Source organism: Labeo rohita, chromosome 13 (assembly GCF_022985175.1).
Source record: "Labeo rohita strain BAU-BD-2019 chromosome 13, IGBB_LRoh.1.0, whole genome shotgun sequence".
NCBI lineage: Eukaryota > Metazoa > Chordata > Actinopteri > Cypriniformes > Cyprinidae > Labeo > Labeo rohita.
The window spans coordinates 12,414,133-12,426,070 of record NC_066881.1 but is presented as its reverse complement, the minus strand read 5'-3'; the positions used below and the strand labels follow the sequence as shown (position 1 = coordinate 12,426,070).

At 35.5% G+C, this 11,938-nt stretch overlaps 1 protein-coding gene across 1 annotated transcript in view; it reads right to left on the bottom strand.

The window, feature by feature from the left end:
* Nucleotides 1–745: 745 nt before the first annotated feature.
* Nucleotides 746–11,938, bottom strand: part of fgfr3 (fibroblast growth factor receptor 3) — a 51,391-nt gene continuing 40,198 nt past the window's right edge. The window contains 8 exon segments of the mRNA XM_051126010.1: nt 746–3,645; nt 3,648–3,774; nt 3,867–3,972; nt 6,163–6,300; nt 9,017–9,087; nt 11,038–11,160; nt 11,350–11,540; nt 11,626–11,736. Of these exon segments, the coding sequence (XP_050981967.1) occupies nt 3,449–3,645; nt 3,648–3,774; nt 3,867–3,972; nt 6,163–6,300; nt 9,017–9,087; nt 11,038–11,160; nt 11,350–11,540; nt 11,626–11,736 (1,064 nt within the window). The 3' untranslated portion in view covers nt 746–3,448.

The window sequence follows — 11,938 nt, the reverse complement described above, 5'->3', positions numbered from 1 at the left end:
GAGGTATTCACATATTTTTATTTGGTGACAACTTATTTATATTATGTGGTGTTTCTTTTGTAAGCTGTGTACATTTTGGGCCTTTTTTAGAAAACAACAGTGGTCCTATCCACATTTTTTTAATTCTAAGGCAAAGATATATTAAGCTTAGCGATTTTCTAAATATTATTGTGGGTTTCAATAGATAATAGAAAGATTTTAATACACATGTAAGATTTGGATACTTAAATGCTTTTTAAATGTGTTTTTTGGTTGTGGGACAACAGTTCACACCAATTCTGAATGGCCCATATAGTAGTAAAATTGAGCATACATGCACTATTGCTAGTTAGTATGACAGGAGCTTGAATTTATTAAGTAAGTTTGTTTATTAAACTTGTTTTTTTGTACTAAACTAGTCAAATGTTTCTTAAAGTTCATTAAACAGATTATGTTTGTATTCATTTATTTATTTTGTGTGAAGCACCATTTAAGTGTCACCGTTTCAGTCAATGATTTCAAAAGCCATTTCGGACCGAAAAGTTTTTTTTTCCCCCCTTGTCCTTCAAATATATTTGTCTACAGAAATTTTGGAGCATCATTAGTATTCTCCATTAGCTATGACTGAAGTTTCAAAATGTACTTTATTTCATTGCATTTCAAAGCGAAATATCCTTATTAAATTCCTCTCTTGATAATTATGGCAAAATAACAGTGAAATACTGAGTGTGGCCAGTATTGATTTCAAAAGAACGTGACAAGCGAGCACTGGTTTTGTTGTGTTTATTGAAAAGGTTTTGATTGACAGCATAATTCCGTCAGGCACAGACTGATAGAGTGTAAAGAGGTTCAACAGCTCCAAAGGGGCACAACTGAAACAGAACGGAATGTTCCACAGATACAGAGATATGGAAAAAGAACACAAAACACTGTTAGTCAACTATTCCATTCTTTTGTTAAACAGAGAGGGGATGCAGATGCCAAACGAATTCTTGAATTCTGCAAACGCGTTACCTCGCCGCATAAAGAAAAGAAATCTACCTGGAATGCACCGTTTAAGAAAATACTGTAAAGAAGCTTTCATCCCTATTTAAAACAAAACAAAACGAAAACACACCTATATAAAATCTACTCGACATATAACAATCATTTGCAAATTTAAATCTATAACTTAATTTAATATCTTAATTCTAATAAGAGCTGAATGGCACTATCAAATAGAGCTTAAGAGGAAAAGAACAAAAGTGTGTCGACATCAGACCAGTATTGCTCATCATCCAGCCGCTTTAAAAGTGCTGGGAAACACAACGTCCTTTGAAACTGTCTGGATGCTCATTGTAAACATTTAGGAAACTTTCTTCAACCTCTAAACGCATCCCGGCTCTACCTCCATCCCAAAACACACACGAGCACGAAGGAATGCCGTCCTTTTGAACAAGAGAAGGTCATGAAAGCAAACGGATGACGTTAAAAACAAAACATAAATACGAGGAAATAAATAATGTGGATTTGTGACGAGGGAAAGGGACCAGCGACATTGTTTGATATGTCTGAAACAATGCAAAAGGGCTGTCAGTAGTAGAGCGGAGGATGCGGAGGTGAGCCAGAGGTTACAGGTTGTACAACAAAAACAAAGCTGAGAGCGAACGCTTGCCCTGCCATCCCACACCAAACAGTAAACGAATAACCGGACAAACACTGTATCTAACAGAACACGATGTCCCTCAAGCCGGAAGAAGAAATGACAGAACGACGCCAATCTGAGAATCAAGGTAACGAAGTGCCTCGCACAAATATTCACATCCTCGTTCGAAGAAACACCCTGCTTATTGACGTGGCCGTACATTCAAACCGTACGCCGTAATATTCAGCCACTCAACTCCCTCCCAGGCACTTGACAAGTACAAAAATTCAATGGTTTGCAGGAGGAGGGAGCGACTGCTTCGCTCGGCACCTGTACAGTCACCTCCTATCAAATCTACAGTTTTCGTAGTTTAGCAGCAAGCGAATCATCCTCTTTTTGCCCCCCATTATATATTATTGCCAGCTTTCTGCTTGAATGCAATTGTCTGAGGACACCCTGAGACACGACCAAGCTATCCCATAATGCTTCGCTTCGATTCGCAGGGCCAGAGACACACATCTGACAACCATGCACGCTAGAGTTGAATAGCAATAACGCTTCTGCACTCATTAACATAAAACTCAGAGCAGAGAGAAAGATTTTGGCACTTCGCAAACATACCGACCCCGAGGATTACCTCAAAATGTTATTATACATATTCATTAGCAAAAAAGCACATAAGAGCGACAAACTCGTAAAATGGTTTAACCATACGTCTACTGTATGTGCCATGCTGGGTTTTACCCACACATAGCACTCCTTCATATCATAGAGCTGGATGAAAAGACCACAGCGCTTAGAATTGGAGAAAACCAACACTGTTTTGTTTGAAATACTGTAGTGAACGGATCTGCTTATGGAAGCCCAAATATGGAGTTTTTACACCAAAAGGATGAAAAGTGCTTAAAGTGTGAGTCCGGTGCAGTTTCCTCATGAAGATCAGAAGCACTTGTGGTCCTTTTATCATTGAATTCAATACTGAGATACGGGATAAGCAACTTCTGGCGTATTTCGTGTTTAGAATTCATCATTTCTGAATTTGACCCAATTCGTTTCTCATACATTCTTGTCACCGTAAACGAAGAAATGGAAGAAAACAAGCAAAAAATAAAACACAACCCACGGGTTGAAATCTTGCACTTCTGTGGTAAATAACTTACAAAATTGAAAAGAAAAACCTTTGTTTACAGTACCAAAACCCGACTATAATTTTAGACCCCTTTAAAAACCTTACGTCTATAAATAGCTTTACAAATATACATGTTAATTCAAATAAAACTTTAGTTTTGCTTTTTTAAGATTAAATGTTTACATGATCTCAACAGTGTATGCTCACTTGCTTAAAATGTCATTCTTTCTTTTTTTGTTTGTTTCTCTCTCTTTTTTAAGTACACTGCTACCGACTGCAATATGATACATATTTATATCTATATATTTACAATAAAAACTTTTAAGATACATACAAAGCACACAGTTATATATCTTCTAGTTAAATCTCACATCTAGGAGACCTTACTCTCTTTCTTATTAAAAAAAGAATGAAAAATGTTCTTTGTGAGGAGTGGAGAAGAGAGACTGGCCATGGGTTTGATTCTCACTCCAGTCGGATATTGCTGTAAAAACACCTCGACTTTGTCGCTTCAGAACTGTGCTGATACACAGTGTCGATCCGTTCTTTTGTTTCTGTCCAGCAATTTGTCTGTTTTTGGTAGGCACGGAATGGTTTGACCCCGCGAAGGAAAAAACGAAACTGGCCGAATACAAAAATAGGAATTCTCTTTTCAAAGACAAAAAGCTGAATAATGATTTGGAAGAACAGGAGCTGAAGGATCCGTAATCCATCCTTCAGACCTGTGAACAGTTGGAAGTCTGAAGCTTCTCTCTGAGCGTTTCATGAGATCCACACTGCACCAGGAGAGCCTCGTCCGCACTGCCGCCACATGCCGGTCCAGTGCAGCGAACCTGGAAGGTCCCCCACAAACCACTGTTTCTGTCATGGGTCCTTATGTTCGTATGACTCCGTTGCTGTGGAGGTGATGTTTAGGGAGGCAGGGCTCGTCGGGTAAAGGGTCGTGAGCGAACACAGAGTCGTCGCCGGAGGAACAGGTGCTGTTGGAGTCTGGACAGGTAGGGGAGTACTGCTCAAACGGCACTGACAGGTCCAGATACTCCTGTTGCACACAAACACATACACATTAGAATTGGCGAGTTCGGGTTATAATAAAGAGTTAGAGTGTTTGTTTTGATGCACGAGCGCTCTTACGTCAGTGGAGGTCATGGAAAGAACCCTGTCGTGATCCTCCACCAGCTGTCTGAACGTGGGTCTTTGTGAAGGAACAGCGTGCCAACACTCGCGCATAATCATGTATCTGTACAAATCACGACACAAAAACAATACGTGCATTTAATACGCGCCAGAAATAAAATGTTTATTTTGACAGGCAATAGATGCATCTACGTCATGTCGGAATTACTGTAATTATGAGATTCCAACTTGTAAAAAGCTCTTGTGATTACTTTTAATAACTTGTAAACTGACTTTTCCAAGACTTGTAAATGACGCCGACTTCAGCAGTAAATGTAGTTAAACATTTATATTTTTTATTTAATTCCTATAACGGACTACTGTTCATATCTTAACCCTGGTGGAAAAAAAAATAATGGCAGAATAATATGAAAGTAAACTATAAACAATATCGTTGAATAACTGTCCAATGTCCAGCTGAATAAATGTAGGCATTTACATAACAACTGTAACTTGTGGTATTGTGGGTTTGTCCATTGATTGCTCAGATTACACAGATTTGCTGCCATATGAACACATACTTTTGAGTTTGATGATGTGAATTGTTACCAAGTATTAAGGACATGGAGAGAACACGGCAAATATTGCATTTTTCTGATATAAAATAAAATGCATTTTGTTATAAGTTCAAGTTTGCTTGTTTGTGTATGTGGAGATGTACAGTTTGTCCAATTTTTTTTTTGTTTTTTCAAAATAGAATTTTACTATTATAATAATACTGTTTCACTGTAAACACACAGACACACACATGCACACACACACACACACACACATATATATATATATATATATATATATACTTATTATTAAATAAACTAAAAATAAGACAGTATAATATATTATATAATAAATAAAATATTAAATAATTCAAAAAGAATTTTACTATTGTAATAGTACTTTTTTTCTGTAAAATAAGAGTATTTATAACATATGCGTGTTTTCATTTGTTATTATTATTATTATTAAAAGCATTTTACTATTATAATACTATTTCACTGTAAAATAAGAGTATTTAATGAAAAAATACATATAGAAAAATACATATATTTGTTTTACTTTGTTATTATTATTAATAAATAAACAAAAGCATTTTACTATTGTAATAATACTATTTCATTGTAAAATAAGAGAATTTACAGAAAAATATATTTGTTTTATTTTGTTATTATTCATAAATAAATCAAAAACATTTTTATAATAATAATAATAATAATAATAATAATATATTTCACTATAAAACTATATTTTACTGTAAAATAGGGTATTTGGGAAAAAATGTTTATAATTGCCCTCTAATCTCCAACTGTCCCATCCAATATCCAAATACTTCACCAACCACACCCCACATCCAAGCCTGCCGTCACAACACCTAACAGTTCCATTCAACACATTCCGTCTATTGTACCAGTGTTAGGAAAGCTAAGATGAGCTTGCTACAAGCTACTACAAGCCAACTGTTTAAAAAAGTAGCAAGCACACTACATGCTATTAACAAAAATGTAACTACACTGAAGCTATATAAGCAGTATCATTTAAATTATAGCCTGTCATCATTGCTGGGTAGTAATTGATTACTGGATTAGTTTTAAAAGGTTTAAAGTACTTTTTAAAATATTTTATTTTTTGTATTATTATTATTAATAAATAAACAAAAAACACATTTTTCTTTCGAATAATACTATTTCACTATAAAATAAAGAGTATTTAAGAAAAAATATATATTTGTTTTATTTTATTACAGTTATTATTATTATTACTACTACTACTAGTATTAAGTAGTATTAACACTATTTTACTGTAAAATAAAAGAGTACTTAAGCAAAAAAATAAAAATAAATAAATAAAACACACACACATATATATATATATATATATAATTCTGTTTTAATGCTCTTTTATTTTACAGTGAAATAGTATTATTAACTAGAGTTCAGGTTTGCTTGTATGTAGGGCTACACAATTTGACTTTTTTGTTTTGCTTTATTTTATTATTATTAATAAATAAAAAAAGTTTATTTAAGAATATATATAATTTGGCTACCTTAATTTCTTACTTTTCTTCCACATTTAAGCTTCTCTTTTTTTTATTTCATTAAATTGTAGCTTTAATTTAATTTAACGCTCGCACTAAGTCATACTGGTTTTAATCATTCAGCCCTACTCTACAGCATTATTTTAAGAGATGAATAAAAAAGGTTATAAGGTAAAAATAAGGAGTTTTCTAAATGAAAAGCAAAGAAAATCACCAGCGTACAGTTCATGAGTGCAGTTGGCAGGTTTGTCCATCCGATGACCTTCCTTCAGCAGTTTAAAGAGCTCCTCCACTGGGATACCTGGGTACGGTGAGCCGCCCAGTGTGAAAATCTCCCACAACAACACTCCGTAAGACCACCTGGGATTCAAAAGAGGTCACAGTTGAGAGCAAATAAGAGACAAAAATCACACATTTACAGTACTGTACAAAATGTAAGTCTAATTCAGGGACAAACGAAGTGTCTAAACACTTGTTGAACCACTATATATGCTAGTTGTGCTTGAAATATGAAGTAACAATACTAACACTATCTGTCTCTCTGGGGGTGTAGATACTTGGCAGATGTGAGAGAGGAGTTTTGTTAGTTCTCACTGAGGCTTATAATATATGTTGGTGATATGAGACGTGAGTCTATTAAACTAGAGCGAGTGTGTGTGCTCACATATGTGTATGTGGGTGAGTGTTATCACAAGCTGCTCTGTTAACTCAGGGCTCTTTTGTTTTGGCCCCATTCCTCCCACGCCACCACTGAGCAGTGCTAATCAAATTAGCCACGCTAAGAGACAACAGGAGCTATGAGCCAGCTAATGCTACCCAGCCAAACACACAGGCGCACACACGCACACACAGTCAGTTAGAAGCCTTATGGGAGCCGCATAATTGGCTCGTCATTATATCACTATCCATTCATTAGCTTTATGTTGGAGTCAAATCTCATTTACGCCCATCAGCGTGGTGCTCACACAAACTCACACACATACAGAGCAGACTGAGTGAATGAAGGGCTCACTGCTCATATATCATAGCATAAGTAGAGCCTATAGGCAGAGGCAGATGATATTATTGTATTACTGCTGTCTCAGGCCAGTTGTGATTAAAGAGTATTTAGACATATTGGAAACTGCAGCTCCGGGTACCGGTCTGAGTGTGATGAATGGGTGTTCGGTCTGCTGAGAGACAGTGTGCAGTATAACATACTAATCAAAACCTGATGTGCAAATACAGACACACACACACTACTGTTCAAAAGTTTGGGGACAGTAAGATTTTTTTCTTTTTCTAAAGAAATGTATTAATCTAATAAGGATACATTCAAAAGTGACAGCAAAGACATTTATAATGTTACAGAAGATTTCTGTCTTAAATGCTGTTCTTTTAAACATTCTATTCATCAAAGAATCCTGAAAAAATATATTACATAAATATTAAGCAGCACAGCTGTTTTCATTGATAATAAGATTGCTAATAGAAATGTTTCTTTAGCACTAAATCAGAATATTAGAATGATTTCTGAAGGATCATGTGACACTGAAGACTGGAGTAATGATGCTGAAAATTCAGCTTTGCATCACAAGAATAAATTACACTTTATAATATATTAAAATAGGAAACTTGTTTTAAATTGTAATGATATTTCACACTCTTAATGTTTTAATGTATTTTTTGGTCAGCGTTTTACTGACTTGTTTCCCAAAATTCATAATCGATACACTAGATGCATAAACACCAATGTGTCATAATATAATATAATATAATATTATATTATATCAGTGGTGTGCGGTGGTGTTCTGAAGTGAGGAGGCAAAGTCCTCAATGTTTTGTTTTTTTTTTTTTAAATTAAATGTAAATTCAGACACATTTTATTGGTTAAATAAACATTATTTACATTATCAGAAAAAAACGTAATTCAAAAAATAATATTTTTACATTAACAATCTAATCAATATTCTATTTATTAAAGCCAAGTATGAATCACCCCAAGTGATTTTAAGCATTTTACATTTTTTCTAAAATAGCAACTTAAGGCAGTAACAGTTTAAACAATATATTTCATTTGTAAACGTATGTTCAGCCATTCTTTTTAATTTCAGTCATCAAAGCTCAGTAAATATTGGTCATTTACTTTAAATCTCACCAAGCTGATCACTCACTAAAAACTTCCACAGATCATGGTTTTTTTATGCCATTTTAAGTCTTATTTGGATGTAACAAAGTGGTTATATCTAAGTGTGTGAGTTGTATACTTTCTAAAAGTTAGTTTTCTAATTAATGCCATTATACTGTTTATTCAGAGTGATTTGCGAACGCGTACGAACACAAGAGGTGGGATTTATCGCATGAACCAATCACAGCCGATCATAACCAGTCATATCCAATCATATCACAATGGAGGCATTGCCTCCTCTCACGCAACCTTCCTCCATTCATTCTCAATTACCCCCCACCAAACTGACCGGATGCTTTAGGCAGTCTGTTAAAACTCAATGGGCTAAGGAGTGGCGAGAGAGACACGGCCTCCTGCTGTAACTTTACCTACTGGTTTTGCTGTTGGATGATGTTTCTTTAGAAAAACTAATGATTTATACACTTTTTAATGGTATATTTTGTAATACTGCCATTGTTTTATTTCTGTACTACTTTTTGTACTTTTTCTCATCTAATATTTTGAGGAAACACTGCCTCCCCTGTCTCCTCGGAGAAAACGCCCCAATACATATACAGTATCTTTATTTAGTAATTGCTCTAATGAATGAAGTCTAAATTTGACTACACTAGTCATGCTGTATGTTTATTGTTGAGTGAATCCAGCAGAAGAACAGAAGGATGTGTTTCTTTGTTTCTTTGTTTTATTTAATGATTCTCAGCCCTTTCAACTTTGGTCAAAGATGTTGTTTTCATGTCTGGTGAATTCCAGTGCGGGAAACACTGGCCTGCTCCCTTGGATGGCTTTGATGCTATCGTTGCAGGGTTGCAGTGTTCACTTGCATTCCTTTACCGCTTGATGAACTTTATGAACAGATGGCATGAAGTGATGGGGAAAAGAGAAGAGGTATGCATGGCAATGTAAACTCACACATCGCTCTGGTGCGTGTAGACGCGGTCGAACAGTGCTTCTGGTGCCATCCATTTGACGGGCAGACGACCCTGAAAGGACACAGATCAGTCAGAACAACAGCGGTGCTGACCCAGCAAGACATACAGACGCCCAACGAACATCAACAGGCCTGCAGCTTAATCTCCTACTGTCCCGTCTAATACAAATACACTTTAGCAGTCCGCGTCAACATCGTTCCGCTCCCCATTGCCCTCTAATCTCCAACTGTCCCATCCAATATCCAAATACTTCACCAACCACACCCCACATCCAAGCCTGCCGTCACAACACCTAACAGTTCCATTCAACACATTCCGTCTATTGTACCAGTGTTAGGAAAGCTAAGATGAGCTTGCTACAAGCTACTACAAGCCAACTGTTTAAAAAAGTAGCAAGCACACTACATGCTATTAACAAAAATGTAACTACACCGAAGGTATATAAGCAGTATCATTTAAATTATAGCCTGTCATCAGTGCTGGGTAGTAATTGATTACTGGATTAGTTTTAAAAGGTATAAAGTACTTTTTAAATTGCTCATAATCAGATTACAGTCATCTTTTTATGGATTACATGATTACATATTATTCACACAAAGGTAGTAAATCATTCATAATTTATTGATTCTCCCTAATTATTTTTGAAATGTACTTTCTCGAAAATCATACTGTGTTTTATAGCATTTAACTGTGACTATATTCACAAAATTTTCACAGAATGGCCGTGTACAGTAAATGCCATGTGAATAAATTTGTGATCCATGCTTCAAAAATTGGTGACAAAAGCACCTCTCAGTGAGTTTGGCTCATAGAAAAGTATAGAAAATAGAAAAGTAAATAATATAAGTCTAAAAGTAATTATACAGTAATCAGAATATAATTACCTAAAACAAGTAATCTAACAGATTACATTACTAACTACATTTTTGTCATGTAATTCGTACCCAGCAATGGATTACAATTTGCAAGCAATCTACCCAGCGTTGCCAATTATTTTCAAATTACGTGACTGAAAATAGCCAAATCATTATTTTGAATCCCAAATTTACATGGGATTTACATGGCATTTATGCTGCAAAAAAGACAAAAAGAATGAGTTCTAGCTACACAAAAAGTGCTGATTCAAATGAATCTGTGAATCAGTTAAGACCCTGGACCACAAAACCAGTCATAAGAGTCAATTTTTTGAAATTGATATTTACACATCATCTGAAAGCTGAATAAATAAGCTTTCCATTGATGCATTAGTTTATTAGGATAGGACAATATTTGGCCGAGCTACTTGAAAATCTCGAATCTGAGTGCAAAAAATTAAAACATTGAGAAAATCGCCTTTAAAGTTGTCCAAATGAAGTTCTTAGCAATGCCAATTACTAATCAAAAATTAAGTTTTGATATATTTAAGTGGTCACATGGAACATGATCTTTACTTAATACCCTAATGATTTTTGGCATAAAAGAAAAATTGATAATTTTGACCCAAACACTGTATTGTTGGCTATTGCTACAAATATACCTGTGCTACTTACGACTGATTTTGTGGTCCAGGGACACTTTTTTTTAACCAGTTCATCAATAAATTAACTTGGTAAAATCTTACAGTGCTACATGCTGGAAAACAAGTGTTTTTTCCACAGCTAAGCTTATGTCACATTGCTGAAAATGTAGTAAAGATAGCAGCGCCCCTTTAGCTAGTTACTCCTGAAAAGGCATTTTAGTGGGCCAGGAAAACAGTTATATGTTCAATACCGCCCAGTCCTAGCCAATACCCACACATTCTTATTACCAACTCCAGACCTCAATCAACAGTTATTTCATTTATGACAAGCAGCTCATAAACACACCTTCAAAAGTTCCAAAACTAGGCACACAAAAAATTCAACACCTGCAGGCTTGACATTTGAAATCCAGTGCGTAACCACATCCGCTGTGCTACAATCCAATGCCACCCAAGAGTGCTATCCTTCAAGCATTTTGAGATTGATAATAGTGCCGACTTACGTTGGTGGTCTTCTTGTAGTAGTCAATGTTGTGCACATCTCTAGCCAGGCCAAAGTCTGCAATCTTCATCACGTTGTCCTCGGTTACCAGAACATTCCGGGCCGCAAGATCCCTATGGATACACTGGCAACACAAACAGAACGAGGGCCATCTTTTATGCTCACGTCTGATAAATACACACTACGACATACACCTTCGGAAAATAATAACTGGCATTCGTGGACAGCATTTATAAACATTATAAACATTACAAGCATCTTAAATTACTTCTATTTTTAAAGGTTTACAAACTGAGATAAGTAGATGTGTTACCTTCTTTGAGGCCAGGTACTCCATACCCCTGGCGACCTGATAGGCGCAGGACACCAGATCTTTAAATGTAAGAGTTTCATTTGGGATTTTACAAGTGTCAAATGAGTAGTCCATCCCAGGAGGTCTTCTCGCCCGCAAGTATTCCCTAAGATTCCCTTTAGAGGCATATTCCACCAGCACATACAGAGGACCTGCGTGAACACAGTCAGAAACAATTCAGTTTCAGCTCAAAACATCAAAGTTGAGATCTTATCTTGTGTCTATGTGCATACTGACCATCTTGTGTGCATGCCCCCAACAAGTTGATGATGTTTTTGTGTTTTCCAATCATCTTCATCATCTCCATTTCAGACACAAGGTCCGACAGGTCCTTGTCTGTGCCGTCATCTAAAAAAAGGTAACAATATTACAATTTAAAATAACTGTTTTCTATTTTAATATATATTAAATGTAATTTAACCTTTTGATGCAAAACTGAATTGTCAGTATTATTTCTGTCTTTAGTGTCACATGATCCTTTAGAAATCATTCTAATATTCTGATTTGCCGCTTTTTTCAGGTTATTTAATAAATAGGATTTATCTGAGAT